The sequence below is a fragment of the Pelodiscus sinensis genome, chromosome 13 (assembly GCF_049634645.1).
Source record: "Pelodiscus sinensis isolate JC-2024 chromosome 13, ASM4963464v1, whole genome shotgun sequence".
NCBI lineage: Eukaryota > Metazoa > Chordata > Testudines > Trionychidae > Pelodiscus > Pelodiscus sinensis.
In genome coordinates this window covers 29,481,324-29,502,786 of record NC_134723.1, presented here as the reverse complement: position 1 = coordinate 29,502,786, position 21,463 = coordinate 29,481,324, and the positions used below count along the sequence as shown (strand labels likewise).

General features: G+C 44.7%; 1 protein-coding gene across 4 annotated transcripts in view; it reads left to right on the top strand.

The window, feature by feature from the left end:
• Window positions 1-21,463, top strand: part of GAB3 (GRB2 associated binding protein 3) — a 114,749-nt gene that overhangs the window by 64,485 nt on the left and 28,801 nt on the right. For 2 of the 4 annotated variants that reach the window (XM_075940965.1, XM_075940964.1), the window contains exons 1-2: window positions 3,072-6,400; window positions 13,252-13,555. In XM_075940965.1, the coding sequence (XP_075797080.1) occupies window positions 6,188-6,400; window positions 13,252-13,555 (517 nt within the window). In that variant the 5' untranslated portion in view covers window positions 3,072-6,187. Of the gene's footprint in view, window positions 1-3,071; window positions 6,401-13,251; window positions 13,556-21,463 lie in introns of those variants that run through there. The other 2 variants (XM_075940966.1, XM_075940967.1) reach the window with 1 other exon arrangement.

Sequence of the window (21,463 nt, the reverse complement as noted above, 5' to 3'; positions counted from 1 at the left end):
GGGAGCTGTAATCCAAGAGCCACGGTTGAAATCACTTAGCAATAACACTGGCAGGGGCATGGACTAGATGGCTGAATTGGTCACTTTCACAGTGCACAGTGCTGTGTGACAATATTCAGTGGAGAGGAAGACACGGTTCCTGCTACGCAGTGCTTATAATCCAAGCGAGCATGGTTTATTAACTGCTACCCAATTTCTGTCTTGGAAAGTGTTTGCTCCAACAGCACATGCCACACCTACTTTGTATTCCCATTCCCTTTGAATTCAGGCTTACTTCCTCGCAGCTTGGTCCTGAAGCCTCAAAGCTCCTTCCTCAGTCCCATGCTCTACTCCATCTCCCTGGGCTGGCCAGAGAGAAAAACTGACACTTATGTCCTCAATAGGCTAGACATCAGCTGCTTTCAAACTGTCTGTGTATGAATTTTAACTTCCTCTTTTAAAATCATTTATAGGAAACACTATAAAGTTCCTCTTACTGTCCCCTTCCTCTTAATGTCCTTCCACCCTACCAGCGACCCTTTTAAAGTGTTTTCCTGCTTTATTCTTTTAAGCACTGCAAGCTTCAGTCTTGAAAGATGGAGCTAGCGTAGGACTTGGTTTGCTGCTCGGCTAGTGTACTCGCATCAGGGCTGTCTCATAGCATTAGAAGCCTCAGCCACAGTGAGTACACAAGGAACGCTGCTAGTGCAGCAGCCCCAAAGTATAATGCATCTATGCTGCTTCCCCGGCGTGCCTCCATGCCATTCTGCAGCCACACCCTCTACACTGGGCTTTCCCTACTGAGAGAGCAGTTTCTATGGTTTGGAGTGCTGCAGCCACTCCTGGTACACTCCTGCACTCCCTCTGTATTACTGACTGCAGCGTAAGCAGCAGTGGGGGAAGGGATTCTCCTCAGCACACTTCCTAGTGCAGCCAGTCAGGACAGCCAGAACTAAGCCCTTAGTATCTTAATTAAGAGTCATTGAACTTGTTCAACTAAAATAAACTTAAAACTTTAGTCAGATCTTAACTTGCACCCAAGCATACCCCTTTTCTGAGTGTTAAATGAGTTCAGTTCATTTTCCCCATTATGTTCAGGCTTGCTTTCTGTCCTGGCCTCTCCCAGGTCATCCTGATCACAACTCCGCATTTCCTGAGCCATTCTTGCAGGATGTTGGTGGGCTCCAAAATCCCCTGGCTCCCTGTGACACATCACACTGCATTGTTTTCTTTGCAGTATCGTGCTTCACAGCCTGATCACAGGACACCAGAACTTCAACGGGAGTGAAATGTTGCCCAACCTTATTCATGTGGAATTTCCAGCCCAGCCATTCCTAGAGGCTCAGCTAGGCCTCTTAGTTTGGCTAAATATGGGAACTTCTAAGTGTAGACCTGTCACAAACTTTCAGTTCTTTTAAATTTCACCCATTGTTGAACTCTTGCCCCTTTGTGTGCGTGTTAGGAATTCATTTCTGAACCTGTTTTCTCTCGACTAATAGATTAACACAAATCGCTTTCCCAGGAAGGATGGGGCTGGAAAGCAGGACACATAAGTTGTTTTCTAAACTTCCTCTCTGCATCCCCAAGCAAATCACTTAATGCCCCTTTGCCTCAGCTTCTTCATCTGTAAAAAAAGAATGAGATAATATTTCCTTGCCTGACCAGGGAGCGTGGCGTCTTAAGTTAGTGATGAAGACGACCTTTCACGTCTTTGAATAAAAAGGGCTGCGATTAAAAAAATATGAAGTATGGACAGCATACTTTATGCTAATGTTCTATCATGTTATATAGCTAGTATGTGATCTATTATCTGTTTAGTAGTCAGTGTGTATTTTGCATAGGAGTATTTAGGAATGAAAATATGTTCACCAAACAAAATGCTAATGAGTCACCTCTTCCGTTGAAACTAAGCCCCTGTTGGATGACTCTCATTTTGCTGTTGTTTAGTAGAGCTCTAGCTGTTTTTCAGTACACTGCCGTTGGCTTTGTGGCCTGCCTTGCCTGACTGACAGTCAGCAGACACCAACTTCACACCTCACGCCACTTTGGCAGATATAGAGATACTGGTCTACGGAAGCAGCAGTCACTCATGGAAGAATGCTGATGTACTAATAATGATAGAGATATTCCTCTTCTCTTGAGGAGAGCCAGTCAGAAAACAGCAAAAGCAACACTGGGCATCAGACTGACACTGCTCTAAAAGCTCCTCTCTCAAAGGCAATGGAGCATTCCAGTTGTGAAGGAGAGATGAAAATAGTTATTAGTTTATGTGACCTCTTTCTTATCTGATAGTAGTTGTGGTTTTCTGATTACTTCTGAAGCGATGTAAACACACAGTAAAGCCCCCAGCAATTTTGAAAGGCACCAAATAAAAGTATTATTTTTCATGGCCACCTAGAAACTGTACATTAAAATAGCAAAACCAAAATCAACTGAGGAATTTTTTGTTGGAAAGATCCCAGCCCTTTTCCCACTGGAGGTGAGTTAAACTGCTGTCACAGTTTGACACTGTATTTAGTTTCAAGTATGTAAACAAAAACAATCCTCTTCCCAAATTCTCCCAGCTCTGATAAGATGAAACCAACCTATCCCCACCTCCACTCTCCCACTTCTGGTTTTGCTGGTTTTTTACATGTTGGTGAAGCTCAGCACAATCAGCTTTCACAATATTGCCCCGCCCCTCAGAATGCCAGCCACTTGCTAGTTTTGTATTGACAAACTGGAGCAGCAACAGAAACTGTTGCTGAGGAGGTGCCATAACTGGTAGCTCAATGAGCAGCACTTTGAGTGGACTGCAAGGAATGAATTCAAACAATCTCTGGATCCCGTTTACACTGCATAGGAGAGGCCTTCAGCCATTGTTAACAGACTCCAAGGAAAGGCAGAGAAGGCTTGACACATGCAGATGTTTGCAGATAAAGGTGAGCATATGGAATAGACCTGTGGCACCTTAGAGACCAACAAAAATATATATATAAACTTAAAAAAACAACAAATGGTCTGGTAGCACTTTATAGACTAACGAAACATGTAGATGGTATCATGAGCTTTTGTGGGCACAGCCCATGGTCATCTGAAGAAGCGGGCTATGGCCACAGAAGCTCATGATACCATCTACATGTTTTGTTTGTCTATAAAGTGCTACCGGACCATTTGTTGTTTTTAAGTTTATCCTGTACAGACTAACTCGCTACCCCCTGAAGCTTCTAAAATATATGTAGTATCATGAGCTTTCATGGGCAATGTAATGTTAGTCTCTAAGGTGCCACATGACTACTCGTTTTTAAAGTTACAGACTAACACAGCTACCCCTCCGAGACTTACAAAGTCAAACAGATTTGCATATCTCATAGAACTGCATGCATATAGCACATTGGCAAATGGGTAACCCTTTTGAATATTTGCAATGCAGTCTATGTACACTTCAGACTCTCAGCACATCATGCATTTAGCACAGCTGAATGTGCAAAATCATTTTAGTGTAAAAATATTTTTGCAGATTAGAGGCATAATAGTGTAGAAAGCTTTTTGAAGTGGAAATAATCCATTCTGTTAACAGTGCCACGATATGGTGGCATGATAACAATGTAAACGGGAAAAGGTGAAAAACAGTCTCACTAACAAAATTAAAAAAACCTTGAAAAACAACAAATAGTCTAGTACAGTGGTCCCCAACGCAGTGCCCGCGGGTGCCATGGCGCCCGCCGGGCCATTTCTGTGCGCCCGCCGAGTGATCGGGACCAGCCCAGCCCCGAGCACAATTGCGCATGGGCGGTGTTGGCCCCTGGGCGTGCAGCTTATGGGAGGTCCTACTCCCGGGTGCACGGCGCAAGGGCTCTGCCAACCCTGGGCGCGTGGTATAGGGGTGGTGCTGGCCACTGGGCGCGCTGCACAAGCATGGCGCCAGCCCCAGGCCTGCGGCACAGGGGCGGCACTGCTTCCGGGCGTGCGGCTCATGGGCACTGCCGGCTCCTGGGCTCACGGCATATGGGCGTCCCCACCCCTGGGCACGCAGCTCAGGAGCAGCGCCTGCCCTAGGCGTGTGGCTCATGGGCACTGCCGGCTCCTGGGCACGTGGCACAGGGGTGGCGCCATCCCCAGGAATACAGCACATGGGCTGTTCCAGCCCCAGGCGCGTGGGGCATAGCCAGCCCCACCTCTGGGTGTGCGGCACAGGAGCGGTGCCAGCCCCGGAAGTGCGGTGCATGGGTGGCACCGGGCACACGGCGTATGAGTGGTCCCGCCCCTGGGCGCGTGCGTGGCCCCACCCCCGGGCGCGTGTGCAGCCCCGCCCCTAGCTGCCCGGTGTGTGAGTGGCCCTGCCCCCGGTGCCCAGCAGCCCCAAAAGGTTGGGGACCACTGGTCTAGTAGCACCTTAAAGACATGTAGATGGTATCATAAGCTTTCATGGGTGCAACCCACTTCTTCAGATGACAGGAGTATTAGAAGTCCAGATAACCAAATGAAAACCTAGACACAAGTGAAAGACTGAGCTTGTCTTTCCCCAGAGGCGTGAGACACGGCATCTTATGAGCCCTTGTATCACATGGAAAGTATTAATGTCAGTTGAAAATAAATGACAATAGCTGTCACTTGAGAGGGGAGCATTGGTGAAGTGGTTAGGATTTAGCCCAGGACTTAAAGAGACCTGGATCCAAGTCCCTCCTCCAGCACTTTGGGGCAGGTCATTAGGCCATGTCTTCAGCATGGGCCAGATCAATGAGGTAGTGATCAGTCAAGTGAGGGACAATTCATCATGTCTAGTATAAATAGCTGGTTGCTCTCCCATCGACTCTGGTGCTCCACCAGAACAAGATAGTAAGGGGAGTTGTCAGAAGAGGGTTTTTTAGTTGTTGACCCAGCATGGGATGGACCCCACAGTAAACAGATCTAAGCTACATCAATTTGAATTATGCTATTAACATAAATCAAATTGTGTAGCATGCATGGAACAAACTGTCCCCATAGTGCAGACCTGCCCTTAGTCTCTCTGTGACTCAGTTCCTGGTCTGTAGAATGGAGATAACAGCACTTCCCTGCTTTGCAGGCATGTTGTGTGAATAAGTACATTAAGGTCTGGGAGGTGCGCAGATGCCTATGGTAATGAAGGCCATCTACATAGTAAGGAAAGTAGGTGTGCTCTAAAGCTCTTTATCTAAGGATCACAGTGCTAGTTTTTTTGGCAGATATAGAGATATTGGTCTAGGGAAGCAGCAGTCGCTCATTAACAATCATTAATGTATTAAGTGTCTCACAACCTTCTTGAGGTAGGTCTCAGACTCACTTTGTTGATGGGTAAACTGAGACACTGAACAGTTCAGCCTTTTCTCCAGGCTAAAATGGTGAGACAGAATTAGGAATAGAATCCAAGGGTTTGACTAGTGGGGCCTGATGCTAAGTTATCTTCAATGAGTTCCTGAGGAACCTGGCAATGTCTCCTCCAGGTAGGCTCATAGCACGTTTGTGACTTGCTATGTATGCTAACCTGGACAAAGGCAGTGGCATTTTCTGACGCATGTTCTATTACTCATTTTCTTTATAATTAGAAACCACAAGAGCATCTTAGAAGCCTAGAAATTTGATTACAGAGAAAAAGAAATAGTGTAGCAGTAAAAACTGCCTTTTACTACTATTGTTTACTCTAAATGCCCTAATAACGTACATTAGGCATTTAGTCATCTTTTTGAATGACAGGACTGGGATTAGCAAGACCCAAAGGCCTATACTGTTCTGTCTTTTTTTTCAACTCCTTATAGATTTGGTAAGGGAGAGTAAATTACCATGGATTATATGACTAGGTTTGGAGTCATCTGTGCCCTTAAGAGACACTGTACAATGAAAAGAAATAAAACGAGTCATCTGCTTGGAACCTACATTACTGCTAAGTATGTAACTCCATGGTCACCAACCAGTAGTTCGCGAGCTACCAGTAGATCTCAGGGGCTCTAAGAGTAGCTCTTGAGCCCTCTCTGAACTGTGCGCCTGCGCAGTACATTTACATTAGATTTCCTCATTTGAGGAGCAGCTACTCACCGAGCAACAACACAGGTGAGTAGCTGCGAGGAATGGTGGGAACTGGGAGGGCTGAAACACCCCAGCAAGCTGACTGTGGCTTTCAGCTGAAAGAGGCTGCCCCACACTCCAGCTGATCGGCAGCTTCTCCTCTGCACCTGCCCACGTGGAGCTTGGTGCACCCTGGCTAAGCGCCATGGCCAGCTGGCCGGGCAGCCACTTCTCTTCCCTCCAGCCCTGCTGCCCTGCGCTCAGCCCAAGGAGGCTGCATCTAGCTCCAGCTGTGCTGGCGCAAGCTTCCCAGGCTGAGCACAGGACCACAGATGCCCATCTGATGGACTGTATACAACTAGCAATCTCAGACTACAACCCAGACTTCAAGACGCTGGCAGATATTGTTCAGTCACAGGTGTCACATTGAGACTTTGTTATTGGAAGAAAAATATATAATTATCAATACTTGATTTTAGATTTACAAAATGGCAGAGAACAAAATGTATAATTGTAAATGCTTCATTTGACATTTAAATAGCATGAAAAACAGAGCATTTATTTCATAACTATAAACATGTGATTTTAATTTTATATATTGCATAATTTAAAAATAAACTGTTTAACAGAGTGTATAAGGGCTGGGGATAGCAAGTGATGGACAGGAGAATAGAGAGGGCGGGGCTTCAAAGAAGGGGCGGGGCAGTAGATCTTCGCCTGTTCTGAGACTTAAAAAGTGATCTTGGGTGTAAAAAGGTTGGAGACCACTGATGTAACTGTTCTGGGCTGGTGTCTCCCCCTCTGTGCTCCACACTCTTAGTCTGGACTCTTGTCGCTCCCCGACCATGGAATTCTCTTCAGGACACTGCTCTTCAACAGTGTCGACTCCAGTGGTCTCGCCCCCTTCCAGGGGTTGTATCGGCAATCCTCAGTCTCTACTGCCTCTGTGGCCTCCCAGCTTAGCCCCGCTGTCTCAGAAGCAAGCCACAGTCTGTATTGGCCACAAGGTGTGGTGCAAGGGGGCCCAGGCTCACCCACTACTCTGGGTCCCTACTCCCCTTTACTGCTCTTGTTCCCTGGACCATTTTCCCTGTGATACTTTGAACCTTATAGCAAGGCCAGTAGCAGGTATCAGGCTGGAACTTCTCTCTCTAGCCTCCCTGAGCCCGCCTAGCACTGCTTTATCAAAAGTGCCTTCTCTGAAGAAGCCAGTCCTACACCCACTCTGGTCAGGACGCAACTACCAACTTCTTGCTGGGCAGCTTCTTTTATACAGGGCTGCTTCAGCAAGCTATACCCTGATTGGCTCTTTAAAAAGCTCTCCCTGATTGGCCAGGGTTCTGCACAAGCTCCCTTCTGTCTGCCTTAACTCCTTCTGGCCAGTGTGGGGCAGTCGCCCCACCAGAGTGTGAAAGTGAAACCAATGTAGTTACAATCGTGTTATAACAGTGAAGAATCTAGCCCAAGGTTTTGAAATGACAGTTTTGACACACTTTGTATGTAAGTCTGTTCCAGGCTCTAGGCCTGGTTTCTGGAGTTATGCTTGAGATCCTACAGACTTGAGATTCAGCAAAGCATAAAGTCTAAACAAATGTAGACATTGGGCGGTCCTGCACTGTACCTTGACCTACTTAGGAATGTTATGTCTCTGACTGTCTGCTTGATTTTTCCCCAGCATCAAACCTCCACTCAGCATGGAGGGAGTGAAGGGAGGGAGCTTCTTACAGTTTCCTGATTCTGTGCCAGTCCACCTCCAGAATCAGAGCAGCCTAGAGAAGCTCCTCTGCAGGAATCAGAGCAGCTGGCATGGGAGTGCTTCCTCTGGGTTTACATCAGCAAGGAGTTCAATGGGAATTCTCTGTTGGTCATCTAGGGTACGTCTACATAGCGGGGCTAAACTCGAAATAAGCTATGCAACTTGAGCTACGCTAATTGCGTACCTTATTTTGAGATAGTTTATTTTGAAATTTTGCTAAATTTCAAAATAGACCATTATTCGGACTAGTCCCTTAATCCTTGTGGAACGAGATTTACCGGGACATCAGAATAGCATGCCCGTTATTTTTATTGCATTTTGAAATAATGGGCATGCTGTAAAGACACTGAAAACGCTATTTCGGGATACCGGACGCATTCTGAAATAGCACCGCAGTCTAGACGTACCGCATGAGCCCTAATGGACCAAATTCCAAGCCCTGTATATTTTGTTTTGTGATGAGCTGTTCATGACACAAGCATGATATATCATTGAATATTGGCCGGTTCCCTGCTAGGTTATTCAGCAAGTGTCTCATTTCTTAACTTGTGAAACAGCATTTTCTTGGGTTGTGACCAGGAATTCTTTGGCTCTAATGTGATCAGACATATCTGAAACTTCTGGGCAATCCCCCACATAAACGGTGATTACAGTAAAACTTCAGTGCTACAAATACATCAGGAATGGAGGTTGTTCGTAACTTTGAACAAAACATTATGGTTGTTCAATCAAAAATTTATAACTGAACATTGATTTAATATACTGTTGAAACTTTACTATGTAGAAGAAAATGTTGCTTTCAGCCATCTTAATTTAAAGGAAACAAGCACAGAAACACTTTACCTTGTCAGAGTTTAAAAAAAAAAAAAAAAAAAAAAAAACTTCCCCTTTTTTGAGTAATTTATGTTTAACACAGTGCTGTACTCTAGTTGCCTTTATTTGTCTGCTGCTTGATTGTGTACTTCTCATTCCAAACAAAGTGTGTGGTTGACCAGTCAGTTTGTAACTCTGGTGTTCATAACTTGGTTCTATTATATTTTGAAAGATTGGATCACAATCCACAGCTAGGTGGCACATCCTCAGTTCCAGCATTAGGGAGGTTAAATTTTGATGAATCAGCGAATCGAGTAGTCAATGGAAATTCCATCGACTACTCAATTAGTCGATAAGGGGGATGCTCACTATCCCATTGCACCTCTCCCTTTGAAATGTACAGGAACCACCCGCAGCTCTTGTATATTTCAAAGGGAGAGATGCAGCAGGATCTCGTGCCAGCAGGGAGCAAAGAAGTCCCTGTTGGCACGGGTTCCCCTCTGTGTCTCTTCTTATTCAATCCCTGCTCACGCTTCTTCCCCGCTGCCCCCTGCCTCCCATGCCCACCACGGAGACGGTGCTGGGGGAGGAACTGTCTTTTAAGTCAGCTCCCCCCAGCACCAACTCGTGCTCCCCCCATTGCTGCCTCTCTCAGATAGATGCAGCAAGGCGGGGAGGGGGAAGCGACTAGTCAAGTTCCTACTTGGCTACCCAATAAGTATTTGCTTATTGGGTAGTTGACTAGTCAACTAGTCGCTTACGTCCCTAGCCAGCATTTCAAAATGTTTCATAGGGCACATTGGGGGAAAAAATGGCAAATATTATGTACTTATCTTCTTTTTTCATTAAAGCACATGTGCCTTGAAAGAGAGAATGAAATATATATAAAGTGTTCTTCATGGAGGCTATGTCTACACTACACTCCCAGAAAAGCTCTGCCACGTCCAAGGAATGACTCCGCTTTTCTGGGACAATTTCTGAAAAAACGGACACGTTCTTTCGCCATCCCTGTAATTCTCATTGTACGAGAAAGAAGGGATGTGTCGAAAGAGGAGGTTTTCCCCAAAATTTGGCCCTGTGTAGACAGGCCAAATTTCGGAAAAGCCTCTTCCAAAAAAAAAAAAAAAGGCAGAAAAAGATACGGAAATTGCGGTTCACAATTTGCATATATTTTTCCGACTTTTCTTTGCAGTCTAGACATAGCCTGAAGCTAATGATGCACTTGGGGCAGTAGGTTGGAAGAAGCATGGTGGGGATAGGGTCAGTAGCAGAAAGGGACAGGTGCAGGAGCAGGGACTTGAAGAAAGGAGTGAAAGAGGGGTGGGGACTTGGAGGAAGGTGGAGTGAGGGTGGGATAGGGCAGGAGGGGGGTTGAGCACCCCCCCAGAGATAGAGGAAATCAACATCTGTAGGTCAACTGCCAATTTGGGAACTGTGTGCAATAGGTGGAGAAGCCCAGAAGTTGGTTTGGAGAGAGATGTATGTATTCTGTGGGTATAATATGTACCAGACTACTTCAGAAATTGACGGTGTTCTCCAGAAGGTGCCCTGAGTCTCTCCACAAACAAACAGATGTTTAAATCTTGACTTGCTGTCAGAAGCTGTCCTGCTTCACAGGCCTAATCATTAGTCAAAAACTTTACAATGTCGGTATTTGCGTAATAATGTTTCTAAGGTATGAAATTTCACAATTTGTCCTTTTAAAAAAAGAGATTAAATCTCTAGGCCTTAAGAGAAATAGTCCTTAGTGGCCTCTGTCCATTTTCAAGAGGACAAGACTCCACATCTCAAAAGCCACAAACATGCTAGCTAATAACCTGCTTGAAAGATGGAACAGAAGTGCAAGTGGGTGAAGAGATCAAATCACTCTCTAATGTCTTGAGATCAAAAAGATCAAGAGTATACCGCAGTGGACAGCGGGGACAGGGTGGGAGAGTTTGCATTGCCAGTGCTTGCACTGTCCACTCTACCCCCACACCGCTGTTTGCTCTGGCCCACCAAGCCTCATTCAAATTCCCTTTTCAAACTCACTTCTTTGCATAGGCTGATAAATGATAGTTCTGGCTTTCAAAATTCTTGTACAACATTATCTCAGTCTCTGTCCCTAGTTTGGACAGCCTTGTACTTTAGAAGTGGGTCGTGGTATTACTGATTGAATGGATAGGCTTTTAAGTAAGCCTAGTCCATAAATATTTAATTGGAGTATTTATTCCATGTGTATCTCGTGTGGTAGACTCTCAAAGTTTTGATGTGACATGACAGGACTGGAGATCCCTCGAGGTCAGTATACTTGCATCAAAAGACTATGAGAATAATGGAAATCAGCTTAAAAGCCTTCACTGTCAGGCAGCTATTTTGAGGGGTCTTGTTAACTTTTCTTGTGGCTTAATGTAGGCCATAAGGTTGTGTTTTTTCTCCATAGTTTAGGTGCCATTGTACCGACTAGTAATTGTATTGACTTTTAAGGTGCACAAATGAGGATTTTTACATTCCATCTAAAACATTTTGCAATCAATTGCTTGGTCTCAAGAGATGCTGGACCTGTTTGCCAGATTTAAAATAGCCTCCTACCACAAAACGGGTGTAATTATACCTCAGACTAAGATTTCTCAAATGACAGAAAACTGCTCAGTTTTGTGTTATGATGACTAATCATTTTGTAAACAGTAGTTGAGTAAGATTCAGACAAGGAGATCAACTCTTCTCTTGCTGTTCAAATTGTTTCTCTTATTGTCCATTTTGAATTTCTAATGAAAGGCCATTTAGCAGATGCAGTGAATTGGCTAAAGTGTGTGTGGGTAGAATCAGAATTTCTCCTCTAAAGGTCATACATAGTTCCTACACGACTTGTAGCCAGTGAAGAGGCTCCTTTAATTCGTGTGCTTTTTTGGAGCAAAGGTACCTGAGTTTTGTCTCTGCTGTCACTGTGAAGTTCCTGCTGATCAACTATGAAGCGTAGTGATAGTTGATGTACTTAGTTGGCCAGGGGTTCGTTATTCAGTATAATAGAAGCTCTGCGAAGGAAGGAAACAGCTCTATGGGTGGTAACATCATAGGGACTGTCCTATTTCCCTCTGCCAGCCATCAAAGACAAACAGCATTTTTGTGATCATATGACCTCATTTCATCTAATTGCGTTCTTTATTAAAATTTAGTAGCTCCTAATTTTGTAGTTTAATTTTTATCCATGGAATGGGGAATATGAAGGGGGTCACTTCTGGATCTTATAGTAAGTATATTTGTGACAGCTGTAACCAACACAGCCCTGTACAAGAACTGAAACAGCTGGTGAAATGGAGGAAAACAGTCAGATGGCTTTTTCTTTTTCCTTTTTAGATCCTACATACAACTTTCTAAAATCTTACAGTGTCTTAATCTATATGTGACTTTACTTAACTGTGTGAAATCCAGCTATTAATCATTTAGGCCAAAAAGAGATAAATATTTATTAAATTACAGTTCTGGGCAGAGAGAGTTATACAAGCCTTTCTGTGTGATACAGGATTTTGTAGCATTCTGAAGTCATCTGTTTAACTTTTTAGCACTGCAGCCCCCTCAAGGTCTGTTCTCCTTAATTTGCATAAGTAACTGTCAAGCTCATTAACAGCTCTTTATTAGTGCTGAAAACCATCTGATGGAAACATGTTAGGTTGATCTAAAGGCTTTGTCTTTACTAGGAGAAAAGGTGTTTTCTAACAGGTGTTAGCTAACACTTGGTAACTAAGGCCATGTTTACTATATGGGGAAAAGTGGCATAGCTACAGCACCATAATTATCCTGGCATAATTCAGTAATGTAGACACAGTTTTAGAATAACAGAAGAGTTTGGGGTTTTTGGGGTTTTTTGGTTGTTGTTGTTGTTATGGTAACACCAATTCCCTTAGTGACAGCAGCTAGCTGAAGGAAAGCGTTTTCTCTTAGCCTAGCTGCATCTACACGGGGGATTAGGTTGGCGTAGCTGCATCCCTCAGGGGTGTCAATTTTCCCACCTCTCTGGGTGTTGTAACTATGATGACCAAAAGGCCTAGCACAGCTAACAGGCCTGACATTGCTCTGCACCCCAGAAGGAGTGGGGCCTCAGGCAGAAGGGATGGGGTTGGGGCTACACAGCCCTCAGCGCCACACAGAAAGCACACCCTGCCCCCAGCCCTTAGTGCTGCCTGGAGCTATGTAAAAGGCCGGGGCTCCATCTGCTGCTACTGCGGCACCAGCTGGGAGCTCTGGGCCTGTTTGTATTGCTGGGCCCCAGGGCAGCTGCCCCCTTTGACATCCCCCTCGTCAGTGGGCCTGAACACAGGATAAAACCCTAGGGATGCCTTGTCTTCACTAAGATAAAGGGTGTGTTCTTACTTCACGTTAGCTAACATATGGTAGCTAAAATCCTAGCAAAGGTAAGACCATTTGTAGCTTTAACTCATGGTATGAGATTGAGGCAGAGACTATGGAGAAGCCTATAGCTTACCTTGTCATGCAAACTAATGTTAAAATTACAACTGCCTACCTTGCTTCTTAGGATAGACGTGCCTTATGGGGATGGTTTTCCAATCACCGGTCACAGTTCAGCCTAGTGATTAAGATAAGCATAGAATCTAAAGAAAATATGCATGTTTAGGGGACAAAATGTGACAACCAGTTTGAAGGCTGAAGCAAGAAGCAAATTCTCCGTCAGTGACTTGTGTACATTTGTGTCTCCCACACAGGCATGGCGGAAGCGCTGGTTTGTGCTCCGCAGGGGCCGCATGAGCGGGAACCCGGACGTTCTGGAGTATTACAGAAACAACCATTCCAAAAAACCCATTCGGATCATAGACCTTAATGAGTGTGAAGTATTGAAGCATTCAGGGCCCAACTTCATCAAGAAAGAGTTCCAGAATAACTTTGTCTTCATTGTGAAAACCACCTATCGCTCCTTTTACTTGGTGGCCAAAACAGAGGAGGAAATGCAGATATGGGTGCACAACATCAGTCAGATCTGTAACTTCGGACACTTAGAAGATGGCACAGGTAGGAATGGAATTACGGCTCAAGCTCTGTGGAAATAACCTAGTGCTGGAATCTTCCTCAGGCGGAACAATGGCCAGATGGGAGTGGAGTCTTATTCCATGGGGGAACATCATAGAACCAGTGTCAACTGGTTTGATTCTAGAAAGTTTGATTAACGCTATCAAAGCTATCAATTCTGCTGGGTATAAATAGCCAGTTGGTTTTGGTCTCACTTCTGTGAACTAACTCCTTTTGGAATAAACCAACACATCTTTTATCAGAGAAGCTACTGTTTGTGTACAGTACTGACTGAACATTATCTAATGGTGCTTTATATTTCGCTAGCAGGTTTAACCAGTGTTGCCTGGTAGGGCCAACAGAGCACTACTCCACATTTTTCCATTTTATCTCTTTTCTGTAAGGTCTATTGAGAAGCAATCCAATTCCAGGTTTGTCCTATTTTTCTGGCTCATCTTGGTTCAGTCTCTGTCAACATTCACTCAGTTATGTTAGTTATGAGTAATGTACTTGATTTGGTGATTCTGTCACATTTCCGCTTGGTTTTCTGAGAAGTAATCCCATTCCAAGCACTTCCTGTTGTCTTGGCACAACTAAACCCTTATGTTGCTTTAAGTTATGATAAGAGAAGCTCTATGCTGAATTTGGTGTTCATAGCTCTGACCGTTTAGGAGTTCTTGATCAAACAGACAAACTTTCAAAATTTTACATGTTTGGTATTTATTTAGTTTAACTTAACATCAGACACCCATCTCAAAGAGAGAAGGTGTCCTACAAAATTCACATTGTCTAAAGCGTTACAAGATGTGATCCATAAATCTTAATGCTAAAGCTAGAGAGCCATTTTAATCTTGTAAAGAGGAGAAAGGGCAGAAAAAAGAGGCAGAGAATCAAATACTCCAGGACTGTGGTAGGAATGTGTGTCTAGAGACCCACGATATGTTCCTGCTGGTGAAAATGAGGACAAAGTATTTTGTCAAGATCTCCACCCATATATAGAGAGATCCTGTAAGTTTGTTATAGTGAATTTGTTGAAGCTCCTCCTAGAATTAGCCCTACAGGTTGAATCTGGCCATTAATTGAAAACACGAACTAGAGATGTTAACGGGTAAACGGTTAACTGGTTATCCATTAAGCATCACTCTTTTTGGATTGGCCACTGCCCATAGGATCCCGGTTAACCAGTTAAATGGAATGTTTGACATTCTGTTTAGCCAGTTAACTTTTTAACCGGTATTTTACATCCCTAACAGGAATCTGTATCATTAGTTTGTTTTTTAAAATAAGCTATTCAGCTTCAGATAAATGCAAACAGTCCCTGACATTTCCAAGGGGCAGATGCAGCAATGATTTCAAAGTAGCAAAGGAAATAAGTCAGATTGAGTCTCAAGGTCATGAAGAAGGCCACTGCAACAACAGAAGTGGATGGTGCTGAAGGAATTCATTCATTTAAAGGGGTAATAGCACTTTTACTCTCATAAACTTGAAAGGAGAGAGAAGAACATGCTGGGATGCGTTAATTTCCTCTATCCCAATGCATTCTTTAATTTTCTCTTCATTAGTATGTTCAGAGGGGGGATGAAAGGGAATGGAGAAATTTTGGCAGAGTGCTTCCTGTTGTAATCCCTGATAGCTGCCATTTTCACATTCAGTTTAGAGTCTGACCATAAGGAAAACTTGGTGGTGTGTTTGGTATGTGCCAGTGTATCTTCAACTAGCAAAGTAGGACTTAGTCACAGGCAGCACAAATTAGGAGCCGTGAGGGGGCTGGAATCACTTGCTCACCTGAGTTTGAATGAAATATGAGGATGGTTCAGAAACAAGCTGTCTTAACCTTGCTGAAATTGTGAGGTTTGGGAGTTTTGTTGCTGGATTGTAATGTTATTATTTTATGTATAATTTTGTCAAAGAGTCTAAAATTAGGGTAAGGCTGTCCCTGAGAAGCTAAAGAGGAACAATATCCTTCTCCTGTGAGATAAAGGAGTGAAGTCATGAAAAGCCAAAGAACAGAACAGATGGAGGTTCATTTCAGGGAGGCCCAGTTGATACGGTCTGGGCTGTAGTTTGCTCAGAGGACTTCTCCTATGGGATTTGAAGTGAACTCTTTATGAAAACAGTAAGAGTTTGCCCGAAGACAGGATACCTACTGCTCAAGCAATGCTCAAGCTTTCTCTTCTCACAGTTTGTGCCTCTCATCTAGGGCTTTGTGTACCCATGAAAGTTTTCTTGGCATAACTATATTGGCTCTGTTGGTATCACTGAGGGTGTGTCTAGATTACATGTTTTTTTTCGAAAAAAGTGGCCTTTTTTAAAAAAAAAACTTCCCCTGCATCTAGACTGCTGCTGCGTTCTTTCGAAAGTAAATCGAAAAAATGCAGCAGTTTTTTTCAACCACGGAAAACCTCGTTTTACGAGGAATAACACCTTTTTTTGAAAGTGTTCTTTCGAAAAAAGGCGCTATGTAATGCAAACTGTGCTTTTTCGAAAGAGAACATCCAGACTGCCTAGGTGCTCTCTTTTGAAAAAGCGGCTTGCTTTTTTGAAAGTACTGGTTGTAGTCTAGACGCTTTTTTTTCCAAAAGAGGCTTTTTCAAAAGTTTTTTCCAAAAACCCTCTTTCAAAAGAGGCTTGCAGTCTAGACATAGCCTGTATGTGCACTAGGGACTTCTGCCAGAGTGACTATGCTGGTCAAGGATAATATCTCTTCACAACCCTAAGCAACACAGTTACGCCAGCACAAGTCTATAGTGCAGACACAGGTATGCTGAAATAATTCAAGGGAAGCATTATACACACTTCTATACTGATATTTCTGTGTCCTCATTAGGTAGTTGTGCTGGTTTAACTATGCCAGTATAATCGTGTATCGGGCCTCCCAATTGCTTTAGAAACTGATTAATTTGGTTCAGTCACTTCACGTGACCTCTCTTAACTTGGTTTTAAAAAGCCTTAAATTCAGTTTAATTCAGTTACTGAATCTGTTGTTATGCCTGTGCACATTCCTTAATACAGATAAACCATCATGAGTCTCTTGCTGCCACACCTCACCTTTACTCAAACCTTTAATAAGAGCATAAGAACTACTGGGTCAAACCAAGGGTCCATCTAGCCCAGTATCCTTTCTGCCTACAGTGGCCAATGCCAGATGCCCCAGAGGCAGTGAACACAACAGGTAATGATCATATGATCCCTCTTCTGTCATCCATTTCCAGACCAACAGGCTAGGAACACCATTCCTACCCATCCTGGCTAATAGCCATTGATGGACCTAACCTCCATGAATCTAGCTCTTTTTTGATCCTTGTTCAAGTCCTAGTCTTCACAACATCCTCTGGCAAGAAGTTCCACAGGTTGACCATCATTATCTCCAGAATCATTATGACCTTATCTAGTTTTCCCTGGAACTCCTATTGGTCTGGTGAAGGTTGGAAAAGGGGTGGATTCAGGGCTATGTTCTTGTCCAGTTTACCATCAAATCTATAAAGTTGCATAGGTAGTGCATCAATTTTTAAACAGCTGCTGATTACTCATGCTTAGTAGAAGCACCTACCTCCTCAAAGTGTCTGTAGATTTAAACAAATTACCATAAAAATGAATATCAGAAGAGAAGGGAGCTCTGAAATGCCACGTGCTTTTTTGACTTTAATGCTAGCTAGTATGTAAAAATATTCCCAGGAGTGAATCATCATATCAGAGATGTGTCAATTGCAGGAAATTTTGATGTTTTTCAGTGCATTAAAATTAATCTCCAAGGTAATATTATGTAGCTAACCTGATCATTCATAATCCACGTACCTTTTACATTTTTTGTGACTTTCAGGCCAGAGTGTAATTTCAGATTATTTGTGCATGATGTGTGCAAGAGGGTAGTGGTAGGTTTACCCAGTGACTCAGCCATATTCCTATTTCAAATGAGCCCCTTCAAATGGAGAAAAACCTGGGTTAATAGCCAGCCTCATATTTATCAAAGAACCACTAATTTGGCTTTTCTACAGCTACAGCAGGACAAACCTGAATTGCAGTTTGAGTTCTACAGGGGGGCTGTACTGCCCACCGCAAGTAGCTGTTTTCAATCAGCACAGAGAGGGACAGCAAAGAGTAAGAGAAATGCAAGTTCCAAACAGATGTCAGGAAGCACCTGTGTGTGTAATTGTCAGGCTGCAAAGTTTGAGCAACCCAAGAAACCATGCCACTTACTGGTTACACTAGGAAATGGCAGCTAGAGAAGGAACTGTGCATTCCTCCCTCATGTTTCTGCTTTGCACCCTTTGGAACTCTAGTGGAGTCCAGATGGAGTTGTGAAACTCCACACCAGTATTTCCCTACTTCCTTTCTTTAACAGTCTGCTCCCATCCCTGGCATGGCAGGACAGAACTCCCTTGGAAGCACTATTGCCTACTGCTTAAAATGGGCCAGGGGAAAATAATTAAGACCTCACCACTGTGGGGAGCACAGTATAAAACCTAAACAGACAGATTATACTCCTTGTTTCCCTATCACAGGCCATAGATTACTGCATGCATAGGGCACACGGGGACCAATGTATAGGAGTATAGAGAAACCTATCATGATATCATCAAGTCCCATCACCATGGAGGGCAGGATCCATTCCCTGAGAGAGGAGTCCAACCCCACTTGCTGTTGAGTTATCCTTTTGCTGTACACCAGCTGTTCCCAAAGGGTGGCCTGCAGAGCATATGCTGATGATGCACAGTTTGACCGCTGATTGGCCATGTCGTGCTGGCTCTCATCTTTGTTCCTGGCAGCTTTTACAGGTGCCAGGCAAAGAAGTACAAAATCAGGTAGGAACAAGTCGGTGCCAGCCTACCCACTCACATCCGGACAGGACCTAGGCATTTCTCCTTCAGACCCATCTGCAAGCCCTACCTCTGCTGCAATGCCTACAAGCCATCAGCCAATTAATAATGGCTCCAGGGGCCATTCTTAGAGAGTTTCTGGCAATACAGCCTTTCTGTACACATGGAATCTATTGGGAAAATTGTGCAATATGTTATCTGAAAATAGGGTAGCCCAAGTATACAGAAGAGAATCAGTCTGGAAATGTAAGTGAAATGGAACATGCATGAAAGAGAAGGCTTAATGCTAGTGGCAGGCCTGCTGATGAGGGAGAGGTGGGGCAAAGGGGGCAGCTGCCCCAAGGTCTTGTGATTCAAAAGAGCTTTGGGCTCTCAGACACTGCTGCCACTACTGCAGCAGCAGCTGCACCTGGAGCCCTGGGCCCTTTAAATCGCTGATGGAGTGCCACGCAGTGCACTCTGCGCTGCTCTGAGGGCTGGCTTCCCCAGGACATGCCCCTTCCGCCTGTGGCACGGCCCCTTCTGGGAGTGTGGGGCCAATTGCTCCATACCTTTTCCAGGGGCATAGCGAAGCTGTTGGCTCCCCTGGAACGTTCCCTCTAATCTTTTTCCATTCATGTGTGGATTTCTTCCATCCATGTGCAGAGTCAATTTTGTTATGTGCACTAAGACACATATGACAGTGCACCACAAGGAGAAAAACAATCAGCTAGGCAGCATGACACTTTCTTCTGAGTGGCCGCACAAGTGCATAGTTTACAGGGAACACTGCCCCTGGCTAGTGGAAAGCCAGTCAGAAAAATGCAGTGTTACAATCAGCAGTAAGTGCTGGATTAACGCTACCCTTTCTGGAGACAAAGTGTGGATACCTAGGTTCTCCATACTGCATTTGGTATCCAGGGAGAAGCCATTTACTTTTGTAAAAGGGCAACCCCTGTGAGAGCCAGGGTGTCACATTTTGATTTCTGAAATCAGGCTGGCCAAACAGAATAATTGATGTCTAGACCCGTGGTGTCCGACACACTAGCTGCTAGCCACATGTGGCTATTTGGACAGTTGAGTGTAGCTAGTTGACTTGAACAATGTGACTATTTGGCTGGTTGAGTGTGGCTAGTTCGCTATAGCAATAGTCCCTATATTGGCTACTGCTTCAGAAGTGGCTGGACGCCATGGGTCTCTAGCCAATAACTGTGTTATTCTTCAGCTCTCTTTAGATAGTTGTTGATTATCAGGATATTCAGAGGTGTTATTTTATTCAAGTTAATAAAGCATATGCTGCATTTGCATTGTGGGTGCCACTGAGATGTTTGTGGGCAGGTAACTTGAAAAATGTGAAATGAGTGAGCTCGACTTAAAAAGTGAGCAGTGAGAGCAGAACAAGGGGATCCAGGAAGTCTAGCATCCTAATCCTGCCTCTGATTGTGACTCTGCATGCTTGGCCAAGTAACCTTTCTGCTTCAGGTTCCCCTCTGTGAAGCAGAAGTGAGACTCCTTAGGGTGTGATGAGGACTAATTAGTACAGCTGAAGGTCAGTACCTTGCTATTGCTCTTGATTCCCCTTTTGTTTCAGGGCTTGGAAGTAGGAAGGAGCACAGGAGACTAATAAACGCGGTCTGTGCTTTAGAATCAGTGACAAATGGAAGGCAAAATGCCGACAGAGAGGAGACCCCTGGCTTCTTCCTCAGGGTCAGTGCACTGGCCAGGTGTTGGGGGTGCAGTGTAAATCAAGAGGCTTCTTAGTGTAAGAACTATGCTGGCACCCTGCACTGTTAATGAGTGAATTGTTAGTGGGATTCTTCCATCCTCTGGCCCCTCCAGGTCTTGCTTTGACTGCAGACTTAGCCTGGGAACCTCCCCCTTTTCTTGAAAAATAGAACCCCGTCTGGTATTCAGTTCCCTGCTGTATCTGGTACAGTTGGTTCCTGTAACTCTGACAGGCTCCTTGGCGATGCAGCTGTTGCGGTAGCAGTCGCTTGTCTCTGGTTAAAACATAGAATAATTGGGGAAGGGGGCGAGAGGGAAAGATCCTGAGAGGAGCTGAGAATCTATAAGCTTCATTGACAGAGAAGAGTGAGTTACACAGCGCCTCCCAGGCTCCAGTCTAACCGCCTGCTGTGAAAGACACCCTCCAAAGGGGCTGTTCTCTCCGCTGCATGTGTGTCAGGCCCAACGTAGCTTTCATCTTGTGGGAGGGGCCCTTATTTTTTCCCCTCTTTTCTCTCTCTTTTTCTCCATGTGAACTGTGTGCTCATTCCATGTGGCTGCAACCCACAGAACAGCACCCCTTTTCTGCCAAGCAGCACAACCGACTTACCTCTATTGGGCTAGATGGCCCTGGATCTTGGGTGGGCTTGAGGGGAAGTGTTTCCTGAAGAATGCAGGGACTGCACCTTCTGCACAGGGCCTAAGCCCTTCCTGAGCTCCCTCAGAGGCAGCATGAATAGGGCCACTCTTTAATGCCATGGTCTGGTCCATTGCCACGAGAGGTGGGAGGGTACTTCCATCACCTTGACGTCTCCACTGATATGGCTAACATGGAGCCCAGCTGGGTGAGTGCTGCGATGGGGACCCCTGTCTGCGCCTGCAAGCTGATGTCATTTCACCTACATCCCCAGACAGCTCTTAGGTAGTGACTAATTTCAGTCTTAGAGCTGGCTTTGAACCAGCACATGAAAGGCAAAGAACCTCCGTTGAGGTAAGTTATGCACATACATTGAAGGGAGATCACCCCCACTAAGAGTGCAATGGGGAGATCAGTCATCCAGTATCTACTGCTCAGCAGAGTCTGGATTTATACTCCTTGCTGTTGCTGAACTCACAAATGAACTCCTCTGTGAAACGGTGCGTCTCTGTTACCGCTTTGTAATATACAGAGCCCGAACCCGGGTGGGATGGTGCTACATGCAATCTCCCTCCCCCCCCCGCCAGCTCTCCTGTGGTAATTAGCACTAAATGAAGCAGTTACTTTGGCAGCAGAGTCAGCTCACTGTCTTATTGGGCTGGAGTGGGAGGAGGGAAAACAGCAGAAAGCCTGTTCTCTGCATTCTCTCTAGAAAATGGACATGCATAATTTATCCTCCCCGGCTGCTGCAGT